Source organism: Triticum dicoccoides, chromosome 4B (assembly GCF_002162155.2).
Source record: "Triticum dicoccoides isolate Atlit2015 ecotype Zavitan chromosome 4B, WEW_v2.0, whole genome shotgun sequence".
Classification (NCBI taxonomy): Eukaryota; Viridiplantae; Streptophyta; class Magnoliopsida; order Poales; family Poaceae; genus Triticum; species Triticum dicoccoides.
This window is the reverse complement of record NC_041387.1, coordinates 615904168-615926224: the sequence shown is the minus strand read 5'-3', so window position 1 is coordinate 615926224 and position 22057 is coordinate 615904168. Positions and strand designations below refer to the sequence as shown.

The window sequence follows — 22057 nt, the reverse complement described above, 5'->3', positions numbered from 1 at the left end:
TGATTCAGCCCGTTCTAACTTCCGGCCCATGTGTGGCCCATGACTTCTTTTGGCCCATATGAGGACCTTTGTAACTCTTGGCCCATTAATGTCCCGTGGTGAAAGTGGCCCGTAATGAAGAGTGTATCACTTTATACCCATTAACGACCCGTTATTCCATTGGGCCATTTCCAGCCCAAGTTATCTTTTGGCCTTCTCAGGGCCCATTGATTCTTGGGCTCATTTGCAGCATTCGGTTACATACGGCCCGTTACTGTCATTTTCTGCTTGTGGGCCAAATTCAGCCCGTCGTTACAGTCGGCCCGTTTGCGGACCGTTAATACGTTGGGTCGTTTTCATGTCAAAAAAACCCGTTGGGCTGTTTTCATAGAGTTATCAAATACGGCCTATTAACGACCCACTATGGTCCACGAATAGTACGGCCCATGATTGGCGAAATGATGATACGCCCCGTAAAAGGTCCATGGATCCTATGACCCGTATGAGGCCCATGGATCGTACGGCCCGTAGGAGGCCCATGGACCCTACGGCCCGTAGAAGGCCCATGGACCCTACGGCCCGTATGGAAGGCTGATGGATCCTATGGCCTGTATAGAAGGCCAATGGATCCTACGGCCGTACGAAGGCCCATGGATCATACGGCCTGCAGGAGGCCCATGGTTACAACAGTCCGTGTGTTGCCGTGATTATTTTTGCCTAGTTACCAAAAATAGGCTATTGTGGCCACTAGAAAAAAACAGAAAAAGAACTGCAGTGACTACAAGCAAACAACTAAACAAGACAATAAGAAAATAAATAAGCAAGCAATTAACGCTAGCCTATTACCCCTATTACACATATTACATTCACTGGGCATCAAAGTTCGCCACCAGTGCAAATATAGGGAACAAAGCAGCACATTACATACACTGGCCGTCAAAATTGGCCACCAGTGCAAATAAACGCGGCAGCAAAACAAGAGCATAACTGAAACAACTTCAGAAGAGCTCAAGAAACGTTATCCTGGGTATCCACCATGTTGGCAATAAGCTTAGCAAGCTGATTAGCTTTGTCCTGTTTGGCGCTAAAATCCTCCAACGCTTTCTGTTGCACCAGAAAGTATGCATCTGAATGCTCCAGGGACTTCCACAGTCCTTCCGCTTCTTGTCGCAGCACAGCTGAACGATGTCTTTCAGCTTGTAGTTGAGACTCAAGAAACCGAACTGGTTCAGACAATGAGTTTGAATAGCTTGTGCAAGCGGTAGTGGCCAGTAACTCGAACACTAAACCAAGACAAGACTTTGGGGTTGTCTCGCTGTCTTCAAGATAGTCTTCCTTAGCTGTTTTATCAGCTTTGTTGGAGACCAACAAGGATGTGTCACTATCCCGAACCTTATCTGCATTACTTCCTTTACCATTGCTTAATAAGGCACTCTTCCACAATATTCTGTCAGCATTCTAAAAGAAGAAACAAGCAGACACATAACAAGTTTAGCATGTACTAGTATATGAAACTCATTTCGGTGAACCAGTTCAGTAGTAAGGTGGACAGGATTAAACTACCAAGTCTTCTATTGCCAAGTACTAGTACATAATAAAACCATCAAACAAACATATATCTATGTCCTATGGTCACTGCATTGTCTTGCCAAATCAAAATAGAGACACGGTTCAAATCATATTAGTTTAAGACAAAGCAGCAGTGAAAGAATACAAAGCGTGGGAAACTACACGGCACAACAAGATTTTAGATGGACACCACGGGTCTACATGTACAACAACACTATTGGCTCTGTTGTGATGCTAGTAATGTGCATGATATGAAAGTCAATTGTATACACAATTGAAATTGAAATCAATAGAGCTATTGATAAGAGCAAACCTGTTAAAGAAACATGCGTGAACATACCTGCTGTGCCATTGGAGTTTCGATTGGATCCTTCAATTTAAAAATAAGTTTGTATGAGTAAATATAGTGATACAAGAGCAAAGCAATCATAGTTAAAAAAGGCGCGCTTAAGCGCGCCTAGGCTCTAGGCGTTGGCAAAATGCATTGCGCATAACTACGCATAATCTATGCATAACTGCGCATAAGCATGCGCTTTGGTCAGTAAAGCGTAAGGCGGTGGCAAAACGCACAATTAACGCCTAGCACTTTTTTGAATTGTGATAGCAATGGAATCTTAAATTAGAACATTTGTTCTTCAGGTTTAGGCACTTGTTCTACATGAACGGAGTACAGTAAGACACAAGAATATAATACTTAAAAATAAAAAATGAGCTCATAGACCTTACCACATTCTTGGTTTGGGACGAGTACAGAACAAGGCGTTCCCAGTCATTGTCCAGTAAATGTGTCTCAGAAGAACGTAAGGGAATTTGATGAGTTTCTTTGCCGGTGAAGTACGTTTTCTTCAGGTAATTCCGATACTACCACCAAGCATTTTTGAAGATAGCAGAGGTATTAGCACAGGTTACCTCATCCTGAGTTTCCAAATCGGTCCTTCTCTGTAGAGAAAAATGGGAAAATTTGCTGTATTATAACCATCATGGAGGTAGGATGTATGGGACGAAGCAAAGTAATTTCCATGAATAACATTACTTACACATAACTCCTGGACAAACACCTGCAACTGGCATTTTCCTTCATCTTCAGTATAATATTTCCAAGATGGGAAGATACGCACATACAATTTAACAACATCAAATGCGATAGATGCTAAACTACGACTAGATGGTTGTGCTTCCTCCACAAGAATAGGCGTACTAACTGGTGGAGTTGGGGTTCGCCGTGATAGTACTGGCCCTTTGGGCATTGGAACTGCCTTACTAACTGCTCTTGTTTGGGAGCTCTGTGGTGGAGATGGTGTTGTGTCAACAGGAACTGGGTTACTATCGGCTGGGGTTGGGGTTAGATTGGGTAAAGCTGGTTCTCTGTCCATCGCAGTAGGGGTACAATCTGCGAGAGTTTGGGTTATGTGTGGTAGGGCTGGTTCTTGTGCATGTACAACCGGGGTGCTATCTCCACCAAGAGGTAGGACTGTTTTACTTGAAGACCGTGTTTTTAGTCCGCTAGATACTGGCATCACCCGCTCCGATTCAAATGGTTGATAAACAGGAAACATAGTTGAATGTACAGACATTGTATGAGACAGATGCAATAGATAGTGTGGAAAAAAGAGGGCATGAAATAATTGACATGTATGTTGTTTAACTAAAAAGGATAGCATGACATAATTTCACATATATGATGTCTATCTAAACTGGATAGCATAGCATAACATAATTCAAAGATATGATGAATAACTAAACAGGATCGCATGACATAATTCACCTACATGTTATCTAAGTAATCAGGATCGCATCATTTAATTCACATATGTGATTTATATGCTAAACAGAGGGCATTCGATATAATGTCTGAAGTAAGAATATGGTGTTGAATATTGTGTATATGATGTCTAAACTATGCAATGCAAGACACCGTATACATGATATGAGCAGTATAACCGTGCCAAGTTAGAGCATACACCTCAGTGGGGGAATAGGATTGGTCATCTGTCTCTGAATCCATCTCTGAGGAGCTATCGGGACCCAACAAGAGATCTGCTTCGACAGGTAGCACTGTCTGCTCTGAAGGCCTTGTTTTCACTCCAGATTTTTCCATCTCCCACCCAAATGGATGATTCACAGGAAGAGTAGTTTAATATACAAACATTGTCGACAAATGGAAATGTAATGAAGAAAATGATGGGCAAGATATCATTCAAATATATGATGCCTGGTTAAACAGGATGGCATTGCACATTTCACATATATTATGGCTGGCTAAAAAACATGAGACTGCATAATTCCCATATATGATATAGAAACTAAACAAATGACATTACAGAACATGTCTAAACTAAGCAGATGACATATATGATGTCAAAAGTAAGCACTGCAAGGCAATATATGCATGATATGACTAACATAATCATGCCAAGGTAGAGCAAACACCTTGGGGGGTAAATAGGAGTGGCCAGCGGCGTCTGAAACTGCCTCAGAACAGATATCTTCCTCTGGATTACAATCTGGAGAGGGGTGGGGAGGGTTTGCCATTGAACCCACCATGGAGCAATGTCTGCATGGCATTGTATTGCCGCGCAAAACTCTTCTCTTTTTCTCTACATATTTAGCATGACTGTGTACAATATCTGGCATGCATACGAAAAAATATGGTGAGATTATGTAAGGAGAGCATGTAGAAATTTAGAGTGATGACAACAACCAGTGGATCGACGTTTTTCCGTTGAACCAAAATAGCCCTAATGGATCGACGTGAATGTATAGTAATAATTGATGCAACAAGTGTACAACCTCTTTGCCGTAGTCGTGTCGACCTCAGCATCATTGGGTTGGTCGCTGAAGCAGTTGAGGCAGAGGTGGCTGTCGGAGGTGTGGAGGAAGATCCGAGGAATCTGTAGACGGCGTCCAGGGCACTGCTCTATTGTGATGGATCGTTCTGTCGTTGGAGCAGCTCCAGTGAGCCGTAAGATGTCAAGGCTGAAGCAACACAAGACAGACATCGTCAATCTCAAGTGGTATTCTAATAGCATCTTCAGTAGATGATGTAAAATGGATGTAAAATTAACATCACCAAAAACCACCTGACTACAACAGATAAGGTAAAAACTGTTGACTCTGAACTTAACTGTCGAAACTGAAATTTACTGTGGAATCTGAATGCTACTGTCGAAACTGAACGCATGGTAGCAGAGAGGCACTTGACATTTAGTTTAGGGAGGGCCTGCAGTTCATCTTCAACCTGCACCCCCCCTGAGCCGCCAGCCACCACCGGAGCAGGAGGCAACACGCTGTGGTTTTTCCGACGCCGACGATGCATGGTGGAGGGGCATCCGACAGCGGCTCGTATGTAAGGGCTGGTGGGGAAGCAGGGGGTCACGGCGGCGGCTAGACTGCGACGGCGCTCGGAGATCCACAGCCCGACGACGATGCGCGGAGTCCGGGGTTAGGATGCGCGGGGTGGAGGTGGGGCGTGGTTGGTGGTAGGGCCGACCGCAGCGCGGTTAGTGGTAGGGCCGGCGGCGGCGCGGTTAGTGGCAGGGGCTGGCGGCGGCGCGGGCCAGGGAGGGAGGCGGCGGCGTGATGCGGTGAGGAGGAGAGGGCAGATGGGATTGGGAGAGGATAGGGCCGGTGGGTCTTTTTTCTTTCTACCAGTCGGTTAGGTTCCTCGGGAGTTTGGAAACGTCCGCATCGCGCCTTATATACAGCGTCGTGATCAGAATAGTTATTCTAATCCTGTGATCAGAATAGTTTCCTCTCTCTCTCTCTACACACACACACACACACACACACACACACACACATATATATATATATATATATGAAACGAGACAATAACTTGTTTTTCAAAATTATTTAGAGGATATTCACCAGAATGTCAAAGTGCCAGACATATTGTTGTCAGCACTTAATAGTTGTAAACAACAATATGGGATGGAATCATGTATCCGGTTTACCTATAAGAGAGCCGAAACCTTGTGGCATCTTGACACAAATGATGCTTTCTACATTATGAAAATCCTGCATTTGTATGTTTGTTATTTGGATAAAGGACCCTAAATTAAGAGAGCGATTTCTGTAAAAAGAAATGCATTAGAGAAACAACCAATTTGATGCTAAGTTGCTAACTGTTGCATTTGAAATGTAAATAAGCAAATCATTGTTAATAATAGAGCAAAAACAAATCAATGGACATTTCAAACAAAGTTTGTTTAGAAAAAATCAGAACAATCCTATGTAAGGGCATATATGTTTTCTTTGAGCATGCTATAGTCAGTTAGCCACTATTGGTATTTTGGCATGGAATTTTTTTGACACTTTGGTTTGGTATATGTTTGGCTATTCTCTCCTGACGTTGCTGTTTACTGATGCAGAGCCCAAGTCGCATCGGCCGGAAGCAGCCAAACCTAGCCGTCACGGATCCGAGTGCGTCCAGCGCCGCCGCTGCGGCTGCCGGGATGGAGCCGGAGCTCGACAGCACCAAAGCCGCCGCCGGCAACCGCAAGCACCTGGCCATGCTCGAGCGCCTCTCCAAGCGCACCGCCGCCTCCTCCGCGGGCTCCCCCGAGGCGTCCCCCGTCGCCGCCTTCCTCTCTCGGTTCGCCGCAGCCAAGGCCGCCGCGGAGACCGCCCTCTCCGCCTGCCGCTCCTCCCCCTACGGCGCTGCCGCCTCCCTCGCCGCGGCCTCATCCGCCGTCGACGACCTCGAGCGCCTCGTCGCGGAGGCCTCCCACTCCCTCCCGCCGTACGAGCTCCGGTCCGCGCTCGCCGCCGTCTCCGACCTCCGCGCCGCCCACAAGCTCGCCGCCTCCGAGATCCGGCCCAAGAAGTCATTCTCCTTCAGGAACAAGAGCAAAGCCACCAAGAACCCCCCGCAGGATCCTCCCGCCCTGCCCCAGCCGCCCCAGGAGCAGCCAAAGCCTAACCCCGATGCGATCCTGCCAGGGTTTGGGTTCAGGAGCAGGAATGGCGCTACCTTGGTGAGGGATCTGAGAGCTGCCAACGAGAAGGATGGGGATTTCACGCTTGCTGATCTGGTTTCCTGTGAGGTTTACCTCAAGGGCAAATGCCGGGCGCTGTACATTCACAAGTTGAGAGATTGCCGCGTCTTCATTGGCCCTGTTTTCGGCTCAGTCCTCATAGAGGATGTTGAGCGCTGTACATTTGTGATGGCGGCGCATCAGATCAGGATTCACGAAGCGAGGGCAACAGATTTCTACCTGCGGGTGAGGAGCAGGCCGATCATCGAGGACTGCAGCGGTGTGAGATTTGCACCACATGCTTTGAAGTATGAAGGGATTGAAGATGATCTGAGGGATTCTGGGCTTGCTGAGGACACTGGTAACTGGGCCAATGTGGATGACTTCAAATGGCTCAGGGCAGTGCAGTCACCAAACTGGTGCTTGGTTCCCGAGGAAGAGCGTCTGCCGATTGTCGACATTTCAGAAGTTCAGGAAAAGGAGGATTGTAAGTGAGCTGCTCGGGAGGTTTCGCTTTTGGCCCCAGTTTTGGATTAATGTTCTGGACTGTTGAATCTTGATGCTTTTGGGGATTACATCTTCCGTTTATTCATGTTTATGATCTCATTGTATCTAGAGCTCGCCAAACTAGGGGTAAATTGGAAGCGCGGGATGCTTTAGTGCGTATTCAGAAGGGTGTTGATTATTTCATAGTTATGCATTCTTAGTAAGATCATGCAGTTTTCTGAGCAAGAATCATGCTTGGTGTATGAGTTTTGGTTGATGGGCATCTGAAAGCAGACATGTTTATTCAGGTGTACAAATATATTGGTTTATCAAATTCTGTGACCTTCAGTGCTCCAGGAGTTGAGGAATTTATAATTTTGCAGGAATGCATGATTTTGTGGTACTGGTACATAGTCCCCTTCCTGCATGTAAAATCTGTGTTAGCCAACTTCTCCAGCACTATGTATTTCCTGCTGGAGGTACATAAGCAACCTTGCCCATACAGTACACACCAAGTATTAACCTACACCTCTGCAGCACTATGTATTCCCTGCTGGAGGTGATGGCTTTATATATACCTGATAGTGGATGAGAATGGCAAGTTCAGAGAGGACAGTCTTCAGAAATTGCTAAAGGCCCTTGCTCCTGCTAGTGGCAGTGACTGTTTCTTCTAACCTTTTGCAACATCGCTGTCTGGGTGCAGCCGGATCCGGAGAAGGTTACAAGCTGTTCCAGGACCTGCTGACATAGTTGCATGAAGGCGAAATTTAAGCAGCATATTGCTGTTGCTACTAGAGCACAGACTCAACATCCTTAAGGGCATGTACAATGCATAGCCCCAGGGTGATGCCTCGCATGCCAATGTAGGATCAGATATTAGGTAAAGTAGGTTCGGATAGGTAAGCGGGGTCCTCTACAGGAGGTGGGTGATTGGAGAGAAAAAGTGTGATCGGGTGTCAAAAGTTGAAAAGGTTGGAGTGAAAAATAGAGATGCATGTGTACTAGAGTCTTTATTTTCTATTTCTTAATAAGGCCCACTAGTGGTAGCTTGCATTGGGGGAAAAAAATGGAGGTGCCTCAAACTACTCCCTCCGTCCCAAAATTCTTGTCATTCGTATCTAGACAAATCTAAGACAAGAATTTTGAGACGGAGGGAGTACTTTTTTTATGGGGCATCTGTATCCATATGCCAGCATTGTACATGCCCTAAGGAGCTAGCACTCTAGTGTGTTGGTAGATTCACAATGTCGAGGGGACCGGGAGAGCATCGGCAGCACCATTGTCGTCGTCATCAGACATCGAGCTTGGAATTCTGGCAAAAAGATAAATTAGGATTTCAGTTGGCCATTTTTGTTTTTGTTGCTGTACTGTACATACACGCTGCATATTGCAGAATTTGAAGTAATAATAAAATCTAGTTTAGTTTTTTTTTTCTGTCCATCTGCATCTGCCGAGTCCAGTACAACAAGTTGCAAAGGTCCATTGCCAAGCTGTATTTGTTTACAAAACAAATGATCGAACGTGAAGGGTCTCGATTGAGGTTTTACATTCGACCAATTCGAAGACAAAATTGTTTACACGGGTAAGCAACAGCAACAACAATGGTGGGCAAAAGGAAATTTCGGAACAAATCTCACCAAAACTTGAACAACGGGTAGCTAAACTTCTGGTAGCCATAAAACAGGCTAAACTCATCATCACGTGCAGCGAGGAGTTGAATCAAAACGGCGGAATTCTATCTTCGGGCCATTTTCTCTCCACTCTGCCGATCTTTGACGGCGGCCAGATGATGTGGGTGACCCTCCCATTTATTAGGCCTAAAGGGATCTGAAAAAACACCACACGTTAATGAAACAAGTCATATGATGCAACATAGAATAGAGTTAGTCGAAGTAAGAATTCCCTGCGCGATATTTAATTAAAAGAAAACTATGTTTCCATGTCTATCACAACACTTTGTTTGCTCTAATGTATCCTATGCTAATTCTAGGACGGAAAAAATTGTATGAGACCAGGTCTCACAAGCCGGAGTGTGAGACCCGCCTTGATGGATGACACGTCACGATGTCAATCTCAAAGCAGGTAATCCCAGCAACATGAAGAAAACACCACTGCAGCCTGGCAAGCTTAAAACTCTTCCACCTTAGGCCCTAGCACACAAATGTGCCTGCCTTCTAGTGTATTGATGTGCTGGTGTGTTACTTACAGTATGGCTTTCCCTGACTATCAGTTTTTTTTTCTTTACTCTGCCTTTCTTTAGTGTTTTCTTCTGTTAGGTGTTCCTATGGGTAGGCACCAGAGGTTTTTTTATTTATGAATCACCACATGCTGAAGACTATAGTGTATCATTTTTTTTTTTGCTTCAGACCGCAAATACACAAAGATAGTATAGCATGTTGCAAGAACCAGAAGGCTTTTTTTTTTGAAACGGAGAACCAGGAGGCTCTTTTTTTTTTTGAAACGGAGAACCAGGAGGCTGGGAGCTCAAGTACTATGTTCTGCTAGTCATCCAGCATGTTCTAGCATATAACATGACATAGCATTGTTTTAAAAACCATTATGAAGGAACCGTACATGAAATTGACATACTCTAGGAAGCTTGCCAATTCTTATAACTGTTGACTGCAAATCTCCAGATATTTCTGGTACAAAGCTTAAGCATCATACACAGCCAGTGAGATTAATATCCCCACCGCAATAAGACTTCACCAATATATGCATATTTCAGGGACCCAGTTTTTCTATGGAAGAAGCTCACATGATAGTACAATAGTGCAGGTACTCAGGAGCAAAACGAGGTTACTCCTACATTGAACAAACAAGCTTCTAACACTGGAGGAACTAATATGTTCCACTCAAACAACTGGACTTCAACGTTTACCCAGAACAGCCAAATCAAAGTAAAATCGTTTTGTAAAGCTGAACAGATACTGGAGATGAAAGTAACTTACTGGACCAAATGACCTCGAATCCCAGCTTCTAGCAGCATTATCCCCTTCAACCCAACAATGCCCCTGTGGGACCTTAATTATCTCAGAAGACGCAGGGAGCTGTATCCACTCACCAGGTAAGCCAATCAGTCTCTTGACGAACACTTCCTTGTGATTACTAGGGCATCTGCAAACAGAGAAAAAGTTGCATGGATTTTCGTGATCATTTTTTTTACGCTATTTTCCGGCAATATCACAACACATACTTGAACAAAATCACATCGCCGCGAGAGAATTTGTACTGGTCGAGGCAGGCCTTCTCCGCCAACACGATGTCACCTGGTTCGAGCCGAGCAACCTGGTCAGCACACCACAGAATCACTGAGTATGGATTGCAGGATAACCCAACTCTCCATGCCTGCACTGATCTGTGGAAACCAAAGCCACGAATACCTCGCAAGGCGCTGTCGGTGGCCGTCATGGTGGGATGCATCGAATGGCCCTTTATGGCGACCACGGTGACGTAGCGGTCGGAAATGGTGATGCCGATTACACCCCCGGTCACCGACATCTTGGCGATCGACCAAAGTTGGCTGCGGGCTCCCATTATCAAAACTATCCGGTCACTGCATACAGGTAGGGTCTGATCTGAACCTCTGAAGTGCAGAGACACTGCAGAAATGCAGTGAGCTCAGCTCTGAAGCGGAGACACTGCAGAGATGTACGGTACTACTAGTACATTAGTACGGCAAAGAATTATGCAGCTAATATAGTGGATGACGCAGACGAACAATTAGATGTAGATGGAGCAGATTAGGAGAAAACTAATCCAATCAGCCGAGGCTCTTACCGAGAAATCTTTTCCGGTTCCGTGGAGGCGGAGGCTGGCGGCCAAGGCTTTGGAGCGGCTCCGTGGAGGTCGGCGAGGAAGAACGGCGGGAGTGGCGGCGGCGACGACGACGACGGTGTGTGGTGGCGGCGGATGGTTTGAGTTGTCAGGGCGTCGGAAGCCACAGGGTAATTAGCGAAGCGCTTACGGCCCGCCGTCCGATCGCGTAATCAACGGCCCATATCAAACAGCGGGGCCTCTCTTCTGTACTAGTTCTGTTCGGTTTAGGCCACCACTCCGACCCTCACCCAAACCCTCGCTGCACTTCCCACCGTCGGCGGCGGCGGCGGCGACCACCCCACCGACCGCGCCGCGTTCGAACGTCGCCGGTCGCCGGAGGCGGCCGCCCTCCCCTCCCGCTCCGGTAAGCCCCCCGCCCCCTCTTCCTTCCTCTCCGAAGCTGCTCGCGTGCTATAACCCCCTCCCCGGGCTCCAATCCCGCCCTGTGCGGCTATGAAATCTCTCATGTAGCCCGCTGCCGCTGCGCCCTAGAGCGGCCGCCGTGCCACAGCTTAGCGTCGACGCGGGCGTCCCTGCTGCCTCCACCCCGTCCGAGGTCTTCGGCGATTGATTTAGTGATGCGCGAGCTTTTAGTCGTCCAGTGATTACTTCACGAATTTAGGGAGTGTGCCGGTGCCCGGTGGCTGGTCTCCTGTCTTCACGAATTTGGGGCGTTTAGGTCCGCCCCCTGTCTGCTCCCCGCCCTGTATTTTTGTTCGAGCAAATTTGTTGGATTTAGTCATTGAACAGCTCAAGATAATCACATGATGTGGTGGTGGGTAGGTGACTTTTATAAGTAGATTGATCCATTTCCCAGGCTTGAACTTGTTATTTTGGTGGTATGCCGTGCAATCGATTGTTTTCACCTGTTCTGGTGCCAGTGAATAATCAGGTGTGCTACTCAACGTTTGCTATGCAATGTGCTGGTTTTTCCCAAACTCCAGTTTTAGATTTTGCTCCAGTGCTACACTTCGGTTTCCATCTATTTAATAATATATACTTAATGCTGAATCTGGCTCAACTTGTTATAATCTTTCTCAAACTTCAGATTTTGATTTTTTTTTTGTGTGTGTGTGTGCGTGTGCAAGACCTTGTTTCCTTGATTTTCTTATTCTAAAGTTCACTTTTCTGATAAAATGTTTCTCTATGCAGTGGAATCTGAAGGTTCCCGCCAAAGCTTCTCAACTCGGTTGTAATCTTAGAAAGAGAGGTAGCAGCAATTGCAGTTGGCTGATGGACGGGTCTAAATCTAATGCTGAAGAAGATGACTATCATGTGATAGGAGATCTAAGATCACCAAAGATTCCAAGGAGAAGTCCTGATGGTTCCAAGGATAGGGATTTTGATAGGAGGGAGAGAGAGGACAGGAAAGGTTGGGACTCTTCAAGAAGTGAAACTTCTGCAGACAGGGCTGATACAAGAGATGGTGGTTATTCTTCTGACCATAATAAGCACGGCAGGGAAACAGAGATGATCCACGACCACGCAGATGAGTCGGGAGGAATTAGAAAAGGTGTAGACTCTAGTAGTTCAAGGGGCGGGAGATCCGATGAGGATATCAATGAGAGGAGGGGATCTGCTATGGCTGAGAACATCAATGAAGATAGCAGATCAGTGGATCAAAGTCATCAAAAGGAAGAGATTCTTGGGCATACAGTGGAGTACGGACATGAAAGCAAGGGTGGTGTGGAAAAAGTGGAGACATCACCCAGAGTGGGTAACGATGGATGGGAGTCATCAGGGGATAGAAGGAATAGAGACGCTCCACCTTCACAAATACCAGATATACCAGACAGAGGGAGAGACAGCAGTTGGAATGTGAAAACACAAGAGGTTGAAGGATCTGAGCAGTACAGTAGGAGCCGTCAATTGCGAGATCCTAAAGAGGCAAATGTTTCTGAATGGAGGAGCACACAGGAAAGGTTAGATGGCACGAGTTTTCATGGTCGGGCTGGGTACCGGCAGGATTCCAGGGGTAGATCTGAAAGTTTCAGAGGTTCTTCAACCTATGGAAATCGGTATGACAGGTCTGATTCAATAGAGATCAGGCCAAATAGCAATTTTGATTTTGGGCGAGAAGGCTCTGTTTCTGGAAGAAGATCTGATGTGGGAGCTCCTGGAACAACTGATGATAGTAGTACCAATCATCCTGAAGCAGATCAAAGTGGTGGCACCAGCATGGTTTCTCCATTTACTCAGCAAGGGCCTAAAGGTGATAGATCCTCTAGAGGAAGGGGGAGGCCAAATGGAAGGGATTCTCAGAGAATTGGAGTTCCGGTGCCACTTATGCCGCCACCTTCATTTGGTGCACTCACCCTGCCACCAGGGCAAATGCAACACATGGGGCCAAATATTCCCCATTCTCCAGGCCCTCCTCTTCTACCTGGTGTTTTCATGCCGCCGTTTCCTGGACCTATGGTGTGGCCTGGAGCAGGAGGTGTTGATGTCAACATGCTCTCTGTTCCACCTAACCTTCACATCCCTCCTCCAGTTGCTGGCGAGCATAGGTTCACTCCAAGTATGGGAGCTGGACCTGTTCATAATGTTCACTTAAATCAAATGGGCCCAGGAATGGGTACTCCAACGAATATGTCAGGATTGGGTTTTAACCAGATGAGCACACAAAATCGTGAAATGGCACATGATAAGCCATCTGGTGGTTGGGTGCCACATAGGCATGGTGCACCGATCAGAAAAGCTCCTTCAAGGGGTGAACAGAATGATTACTCTCAGAACTTTGTGGACACTGGCATGCGACCTCAAAACTTCATTAGAGAATTGGATCTTACAAGTGTAGCGGAGGACTATCCAAAATTGAGAGAACTCATACAGAGGAAGGACGAAATTGTTACTAACGCTGCTTCACCACCGATGTATTTTAAGTGTGATCTACGGCAACATGTTCTTTCTCCAGAATTTTTTGGTACAAAGTTTGATGTTATTCTTGTGGATCCACCATGGGAAGAGTATGTTCATCGTGCACCAGGAATAACAGATCATATTGAATATTGGAATGCTGAGGAGATTATGAATTTGAAGATTGAGGTTGTTGTTCTTGTCTGGTTGTTTCATCCTTTTTAAGGATGTTCATTTTATGCCTCAGAATTATTAATATCCTTCTGTGAATTGTTTGAATCAACAGGCTATAGCTGATACCCCCTCTTTTCTCTTCCTTTGGGTTGGTGATGGCGTAGGTCTTGAACAAGGCCGTCAATGTTTGAAGAAGGTAAGACAGCTTTCTCTTTCAGTAATCTAACACATGCAGTTTTACGTTCTGCTTTATTGTCAAATTTCTGGGCAATGGCATGATGCCAGCTTACAGAAGGTCATCCAGTCTCATGTGTCCTCCCCAAAACATTATAACCACAATGCATTTTGGTCATGTTTTCTGTCATTGCCATTCCGTTTAGTTGCAGTCAACTCTAATCTGCATAAATCTCGCACTCTTTCGAATGTGGTATTCATCTGTTTCAAAAGATATAGGCAATGTTTTATTTAATTTAGATCTGTCATACAGTTTCCAGCTGAATGATGAAACGTAATAATAGATGAAGCTAGCTGAAACATCTTTTTTGTCCAGTGGGGATTTCGTAGGTGTGAGGATGTTTGCTGGGTGAAAACCAACAAGAAAAATGCATCATCAGGTCTGCGACATGATTCTCGTACATTGTTGCAGCATTCAAAGGTAGTGCTGTTATTAAGTATTATATGTTTTATAGCATTATTTTCTGTTTTTACTTTGCAATTTCCCCATGTCTCTGGGATTCTTGTGAAGTATCCATCTTTCTTTGTGCAGGAGCATTGTTTGATGGGTATAAAAGGAACGGTACGCCGTAGCACTGATGGTCATGTCATCCATGCGAATATTGACACTGATATAATAATAGCTGAAGAACCCACTGATGGTATCTATCTCGTAGCTGCCATTGTTAATTCTCATTATTATTATTCGTTTTATGATATCTGTCTTCTAAACTGTGCTGAGGCCACTTTTCCTTTCCTATCTTGTTCCTGTATGAAATTAAATTCACTGTTTTGTCTTTGTTGTTGTCATGGTATGAAATTTATGGTTTGGCCCATGAAAGTGGAGTATGATTTTTAAAGAAATTGACTTGTTGATACAAGCATATTGCATCTGGCTTGTGGAAGGATTGGTTTATTACAACTGGTTTGAAGAAAATTGTATTACCTCTGTTCCTAAATATAAGACGTTTTGGCAGTTCAAATTGAACTGCCAAAACGTATTACATTAGTGAACAGAGGTAGTACATCTTTGTTGCTGCTATTTTCTTGTTGACCTGCCCATATGAAGCTTGAACTCTGAATATAATCCTTGTAACGCTAATTTTGAAACTCAAACAAAACAATATGGCGTTGATTATCCTGAAGCAGCTGTAGCAAGTGCGCCACTATGCATGCATTTTCTGCATAATAATCTCATGGCAACCATCAAAGTATGTCCAAGATTAGAAAAACATTTATTCATGTGAAATGTTTTTTAGTTTTCCTAAAATGCATGAGTGTGCACATTTAAAAGGAGTTGTTAGAGATTGCATGTGTTGTACTGCTGATTCTTGGCATAAAGGTAATGGGATGTTGTTAGAGTACGTAATGCGCCTAATGTGCCCATTAGTCTTAGGGTTAATTAGAGATAAGGGTCGTTTGCTTAGGGGTCAAGTAAGCCTTGCTTGAGAGTCAAGTAAACCTCTCTATATAAAGAGAGGAGATGTATCAATCTAATCAAGCAAGAATTAAGAAGGAAATCCCTTCCCTCTTGCCTGGCCGTGGGCAAAAAGGCCCCCGGCCAGCCTTCTCGCGCCCTCTTTCTAGCAGCGCCATAACAATTTGGTATTAGCTAGCTTCGGTTCGATCATGTCTTCACCACCGCCAAGCCCGTCTCTTCCGCTGCCGGTCACCTTATCGCCTCCGGCGACCACCACGACCGTCACCCCGCTCCTGCCCGTGTCGGGATCCTCTGTCGCGCCCGCCCCCACCGTCCTCATCTGGGAGGACGTGTCCAGGGTGCTGCGGGACCTAACCCAGGCGGTCCAGGAGATCCACCTGTTCTTGGCCGGGTCCTACGTGCCGCACTCGGTTGCGCCGCCAATCGCCGCCCCCACACCGCCGTGGCTGCCAGCCGCCGCACCAGGCGGCCTTCACCGCGCTCGCCGGGCCGCTGCAGCTGCCATCCATCGCCACCATCGCCCAGCCCTGGCTGCAGTGGCAGCCGCCGCTCCTGGCGGTCTCCGCCGCGCCCGGCGCGACAGCGCAGCAGCCGCTGCAGCTGCAGCAGCCACCGCCGGTCAGCTCCGCCGCTCAGTATGGGATGCCCTACGACGGGAGTGCGACGACCTTGTTCCCATCAGTGCCGCCGCCATCCCAGGGCGTCCACATCCAGCAGATCAAGTCCCTGCCATCGCCGTCACCGCTTCCGTCTTGGATCGCTACCCGCCACGTGCCGGCGGCGGTGAGGCTGCAGGCTGCTGCGCGCGGCCTCCTAGCGCGTCGGCGTGTGCGGGAGATGCATGGTCTGCAGCTGCTGCTCCTCCAAGTTGCCCTTCGCTGCGCAAAGGACCTTGATCTCGTCCGTTGCGTCGGGGATCTTGGGCATGTGGTTTTCCCCACGGACGGTCAGCATGCTGTTTTCCCCGAGGGCAGCGACCTCAAAGCCTGCGACATCGGCGGTTGGGGGGGCGCACCCCTCCTCGTCATTCTCCATCGCAAGCCCTCCACTCTTCCATGTGCGGTGCAGACCAACAGCCATACACATGCACTCCTTTTGTCCAGGTGGTGTCCATGGGATCCAGGTGGCTGTACACGTGCACGTCCAAAATAAAGCGTCCTAGTCTATTTCAGTTCGAGAATAATAAAACAAGCCAAGATGTAAAAGGCTTGTTTTTAGGTGTTAGGTTTGTGTTGCGTCGAGTCATGGTTATAAGTTGGTTAGGCTGCAGCTCGAGGACAAGCTACATGTCCAGGTGGGGTGTAGTGTTAGAGTACGTAATGCGCCTAATGGGCCCATTAGTCTTAGGGTTAATTAGAGATAAGGGTCGTTTGCTTAGGGGTCAAGTAAGCCTTGCTTGAGAGTCAAGTAAACCTCTCTATATAAAGAGAGGAGATGTATCAATCTAATCAAGCAAGAATTAAGAAGGAAATCCCTTCCCTCTTGCCTGGCCGTGGGCAAAAAGGCCCCCGGCCAGCCTTCTCGCGCCCTCTTTCTAGCAGTGCCATAACAGATGTGGAAGATGAGCAGATGTTTTTGACTCGTGTAAATAATCGTACTATTTATCCTTGCGTGATAGCCTTTTGCAGAATAGCTATGCCTTGGTCATTTTCATTTTGGTATGCTTGAAAGAAAAGCACATATTTTGGTGAAGTTACTAGGGAAGGTCTTACTACTTTCTCTTCTATGATCATGGTACAGATATCTAGTTATCCATTTGTTGACAGCTCGGAGTGTATTTCAGAATTCCTTATGTTTACATTGTTTTTTTTTGAAGTATAGCATTTAAAAAAGAAGAGAACGCATCCATTGAAGCATAATATTCGTTTGTGATGTCTACAAGTATATGTCTTCTTTTACAGGTTCAACGAAGAAACCTGATGACATGTACAGGATCATTGAGCATTTTGCTCTTGGAAAGAGGCGCCTTGAACTCTTTGGCGAGGATCATAACATTCGGCCTGGCTGGCTTACTCTTGGGAAAGACTTATCATACTCCAACTTCAACAAAGAGGTAGAAAGCTGGATATTCAACTTTTATGCTCGTGCACAGTGTTACACAAGAGCATATGCCTTGCCACGATCTCCACACGTCAATGTCATCTCTGCTAAGAAACTTCACTCTTGCAGGCGTATAACAAGAACTTCGCGGACAGTGATGGGAAGGTGTGGCAGGGAGGCGGCGGTCGGAACCCTCCCCCTGGCGCTCCGCACCTGATCGTGACGACTCCAGAGATCGAGGGGCTCAGGCCCAAGTCACCCCCGCCGAAGAACTGACAGCATCTGCGCTAATGGCGGAAGACCCCTCCATGGAGCTCGGTGAACTGTGACCTGTTTTCAAGCTGCAACTGTGGCTACATTTCTTTTTCCATATCTGTAGCTTTTATTTTGCACCTTGTAGGGGGGGTTGAGCCGCTCGTTCGTCGGAAAAATGTACTGTATGTCAGTGTCATGGATGTTTTGATGAAACGGCAGCAATCAGAATAAGAAGCTTACCTTTGCGCGTGCATGGGTGTAGTGATGCGGTGGATTTGTGTTTGGGCACTTGGGGTGGCTTAATGCCTCTCTTGTGTGTAATGTGCAACTCTGCGCCGGAGAAGTGTGATCACCTCTTCGTTGGCTGTGCCGTCGCAAATATTGTTTGAAATAAGATCTTGCAGTGGCTTGCCGGTTCTGGGAGTGCCCGGCAGCGGCAAAGACCCATGGTGAAAATATAGATATTTGACACAAAAATAAACTTGCACGACAACATGTAGACATATAATTAAATGTGATATCATATCCAATAATCATGAATACAATTGCATATTGTACAAATACTCCCTTCGTCTCAAAATAAGTGTCTTAACTTTATACTAGCTCTAGTACAAATTTGTACTAAGCTCAAGACACTTATTTTGAGATGAAGGGAGTACTTATTTGAAGTGGCATATGCAAATTGTCACACCACTACATAAGAATGGGGTTGACGAAGAGGCTCTCAATAGTCTTTTGAAGATGCATGCCAAAGGTGTGAATCCATCTTTCTGATACGCATAGTATATGGTCCCACTATTAATCAAGTTTAAAATCCGCTTCACCACCCGGAGCGGTGCCCCATGTTCAAAGCGAGCTTCATTTATTGTTTTCCATCCAGCTTCAAGCAGTGAATGGATTCTGGCAATAGCAACCTCACTTATTAGTCACTTGTGACCCTATGCTCGACCATGTAAGACTCCAAACAAGTTGCCACATCAGCCTTGGCCTTCTCGCTCTACAATTTTATACAACATTAGGCTGGTCACAATGGGGGGAACTTAGGAGTAACATCACACACTTCAATATAACTTTGCTTATGTGGCACATATTTAATGAAGAGAGAGGTGCTTGTGGTAACTAGCTAAGTTACCGGAACATCACACACTCCAAGAAACAATGAGTCTATAACCTAATAAATACATCGTTGCATGACACTACATAGATGCTCCTACCCACTATGGAGATAGTAACATAGTCTAGTGAAGTGTGTAAGTTACTAGCTTATGTTCTTGCCCATTGTGACCAGCCTTATTGGTTTGATACATTACCTTTGAATGGTCAATGCGGTAAAAGGTTATAGTTAGGACAAAAGCCAAAAAAAAGACATACTTTAAATGCAGCAATGTACAATATCTTCCCGCCTGCTATAATGATATTAGGGAAACTTGTTGCCCACTCAAATGCTTCCTTGGTTACTTTATCACCCATGCCAACCATCAAAACTATAGACAAACCCGCTAAGAGCATCTCCAGCTAGGACCCACGACGCCCCCAAGCCCCTTTTTTAGCATCGGCGGGTAAAAAACGCCGCAGCCAGGCCCCCGAAACGTTGTTTTTCGCCGGTACTAGCAATTTTTAGCGCTGGCGCGCCCACCCCACACCCAGCCCCCTGGAGGGCAGCTGGGAACGCCGGCGTCTACATTTTGCAGCAGTTGCCCCACTTGCCAGTCCCTCTCTCTCCCATCTTCTCTCCTTTCTCTCTTCTCTCTCCTCTCCCTTTTTCCTCAGCCGCTGCCCTACCTACCGCACACAGAGAGCTCGCGAGGCCGGCACCGTCGCGGCCTCCTCCTCGCCGCCGCGCCTCTGCGGCCTCCTCCTCGCCCTCCCCTCGCCGGCCACCGCGGCCATCGTGCAGCCCAGCTCGTCTCGCCCTCCGCGGCCGACGCGGCCTCCTCTCGCCCTCCCTCGCCTCCGCCCAAGACGGAGAAGGACGGCCTGAAGGCGATGGTGGTGGCCGCCGACACCGACTACACCCAACAAGGCGCGATGGGTGCTGGCCGAGATGGCGCGGCGTCGGCAGGCCCAGGCCATCAGGGACGCCATGGCTCTGGCGGAAGCCGGTGACCTCGGCGGGGCGAGCTGGCGAGGCGGGGCGAGCGGGCAAGGCGAGGGCGGCCTCGGCGCGCGCGCGGCCGGGCGAAGGTGTAGCGCGTCGGAGCCGGCATGCTTGGCCCCCCTTCCTCCTCCTCCCCCACCGTCGACACTGGCCACGGAGGGCGTGCGCGGCCAGGCGCGGGCGCGGGCGGGCGCGGCCAGGCGCGGGCGGGCGCGGGCGTGGCCAGGCGCCCCCTTCCTTCCTCCTCTCCGTCCTCGTCGGCGCCGTCCACGGAGGGCGCGCGCGGCCAGGCGCCCCCCTTCCTCCTCCTCCCTCCTCTCCCTCCTCGTCAGCGCCGACCACGGAGGGCGCGTGCGGGCGCGGCCACGAGCGCGAGCAGCAGCGCCAGGCGTGGTCGCGAGCAGCAGCGGCCAGGAGTGGGCGCGCTTGGGGGTGGAAACGACTAGAGATGGTCTCGTCCCCAGGCTTAAAATTATCGCCGGCGGCCCCCCAGGCGGCGAAAAAAATGCCTCCTGGAGGGCTCAACGGTTGGAGATGCTCTAAACCTACGGATATGGATGATAAATTCAGGAAATCTTCAAAGCCTGACTTGTGATTCTGGTGTGACCATTCGGCTTCTTGGAGATGATAAGTAGAAAATTTCTGAAACTGTACAAAAGACAACAAATTAACCATGAAAGCAAAAGGTGTGATAGATGATAGCATGTACACATCATATTTAAAAGGATGTGTGCATCCCTAGTGAGTGCAAGGATGGAAAAGTGAAATTCTATCCCTAATCTTAAGTTGATAACAAGAAAGTTCTAATCCCATCTAAGCTATATTCTTGTGCACCTCATTGTTGTAATCTTGGTGACCACTACATAGGGTAGAGGAGTTAGCTTGATGGGGATTGAAGATTGTGTCTTGGGAGGTCTTGACATGATTAGGATGGAAGTTTAGTTCACGGATCTATGCATCATTGTTCCTTTTTGTGTCACAGATCCCTATTTTATTTGTCAGTCTATTCTGACCCTTTTGGAACCCTCCGCGGTTACTAAGTGTCATGCTTATGTATTTCAAACTGCCCTAAACATTATAATAAACTAGATTTTGTGGTTCTTTAAGGTACATGACAGGAGTCCACTTTTTCATTATCCTAAAAAAAATTAAATATATAATGTATATGATCGTGTATTGCTTTCTTAGCATAGGTAACATGGTAGGTGTCAATGAATGCTTCATCTTCAGCATCCTTAAAGATCTTCAAGAGTTCATTATAGAACCTTTTCAAGTAGTCGGGTAGAAGAAAAGTTGCGTTCTCATCCCATCTACTTGTTAGATTGCAGATAGTTCAAAAAAAAAAAAACTTAATTCGGTCATTCCTTACATTGCATGTTACCACTTTTCCGCATAAGCAGGTAAATCCAAACTACTAACCTTTGTATGGTCGCATTTAGTTGCCGACTTTCCTCTATGGTAGCATGGGAATCATATGTGTCATCTGTCATGGTCATTAGCTCCATTAGCTTGGTAAAGAATATTCTTGATAGGGTGAAGTTTTTCTCATGGTACACCGCATATGGTGCATAGTAACCCTCCACCAGATGGTCCCGAACATAGTTTAGCCCCACATATCCATAAAAATCATCCGACCACCTGGAAATATTTACTTGAAGTACTTTGGTAGTTTAGTAAAAGAAATTATTCCTGTAAAAGAAATTATTCCTGCGGATTTTCACAAGCTTTCCAACGCCATCTCATTTGCTCAATTCCGACAAACCGTTTGAAAATTAAATCCAAAATACGATTCGCGTTTTCTGTTTTATTAAAAATGGTTTTTTTAAAAACTGCTCTTAAACCGTAATTTTTTTGCACAGGTGTCAGGGAAATACAAAGAATTGCACATGCGCCATGCAAAATGCAACTACTACTCGCATGGTCCGTGAGGAAATGAGTAGTAGGACACCTAGGGTGTGTTTGGTTGTAGGGACGAGCTGGAATGTCACGGGTCGGACCCATTCCTGGGCCTCATTCTTGCGTTCAGTACGTAGGTGGACCGGGAACGGACTCGTTCCCATGTACCGAATATTCGGCCGATATCCGGAACGAGGTGATACCTCGAAATTGAGCGGACGACGCGGAACCGCTCATTCCCCTCGCTGCCTCCTC

At 46.9% G+C, this 22057-nt stretch overlaps 3 protein-coding genes across 3 annotated transcripts; 2 read left to right on the top strand and 1 right to left on the bottom strand.

Moving 5' to 3' along the window:
* The first annotated feature begins 5922 nt into the window (after window positions 1-5922).
* On the top strand, window positions 5923-7358 carry LOC119291779 (tubulin-folding cofactor C-like). Its single transcript, XM_037570586.1, has one exon. The coding sequence runs from the start codon at window positions 6003-6005 to the stop codon at window positions 7017-7019; it is 1017 nt and encodes a 338-aa protein (XP_037426483.1). The 5' UTR covers window positions 5923-6002; the 3' UTR covers window positions 7020-7358.
* A 1112-nt stretch (window positions 7359-8470) lies between these two features.
* LOC119294036 (mitochondrial inner membrane protease subunit 2-like) lies at window positions 8471-10959 on the bottom strand. Its single transcript, XM_037572316.1, has 5 exons — window positions 10791-10959; window positions 10394-10651; window positions 10207-10279; window positions 9962-10127; window positions 8471-8837 (listed from the first exon to the last, which is right to left on the bottom strand). Exons 2-5 carry the CDS (start codon window positions 10545-10547, stop codon window positions 8730-8732), a joined length of 501 nt encoding a protein of 166 aa, XP_037428213.1. The 5' UTR covers window positions 10548-10651; window positions 10791-10959; the 3' UTR covers window positions 8471-8729.
* A 104-nt stretch (window positions 10960-11063) lies between these two features.
* On the top strand, window positions 11064-18073 carry LOC119291778 (N6-adenosine-methyltransferase non-catalytic subunit MTB-like). Its single transcript, XM_037570585.1, has 7 exons — window positions 11064-11193; window positions 11982-13874; window positions 13972-14055; window positions 14410-14514; window positions 14626-14734; window positions 17415-17566; window positions 17683-18073. Exons 2-7 carry the CDS (start codon window positions 12063-12065, stop codon window positions 17827-17829), a joined length of 2409 nt encoding a protein of 802 aa, XP_037426482.1. The 5' UTR covers window positions 11064-11193; window positions 11982-12062; the 3' UTR covers window positions 17830-18073.
* Window positions 18074-22057: the final 3984 nt, after the last annotated feature.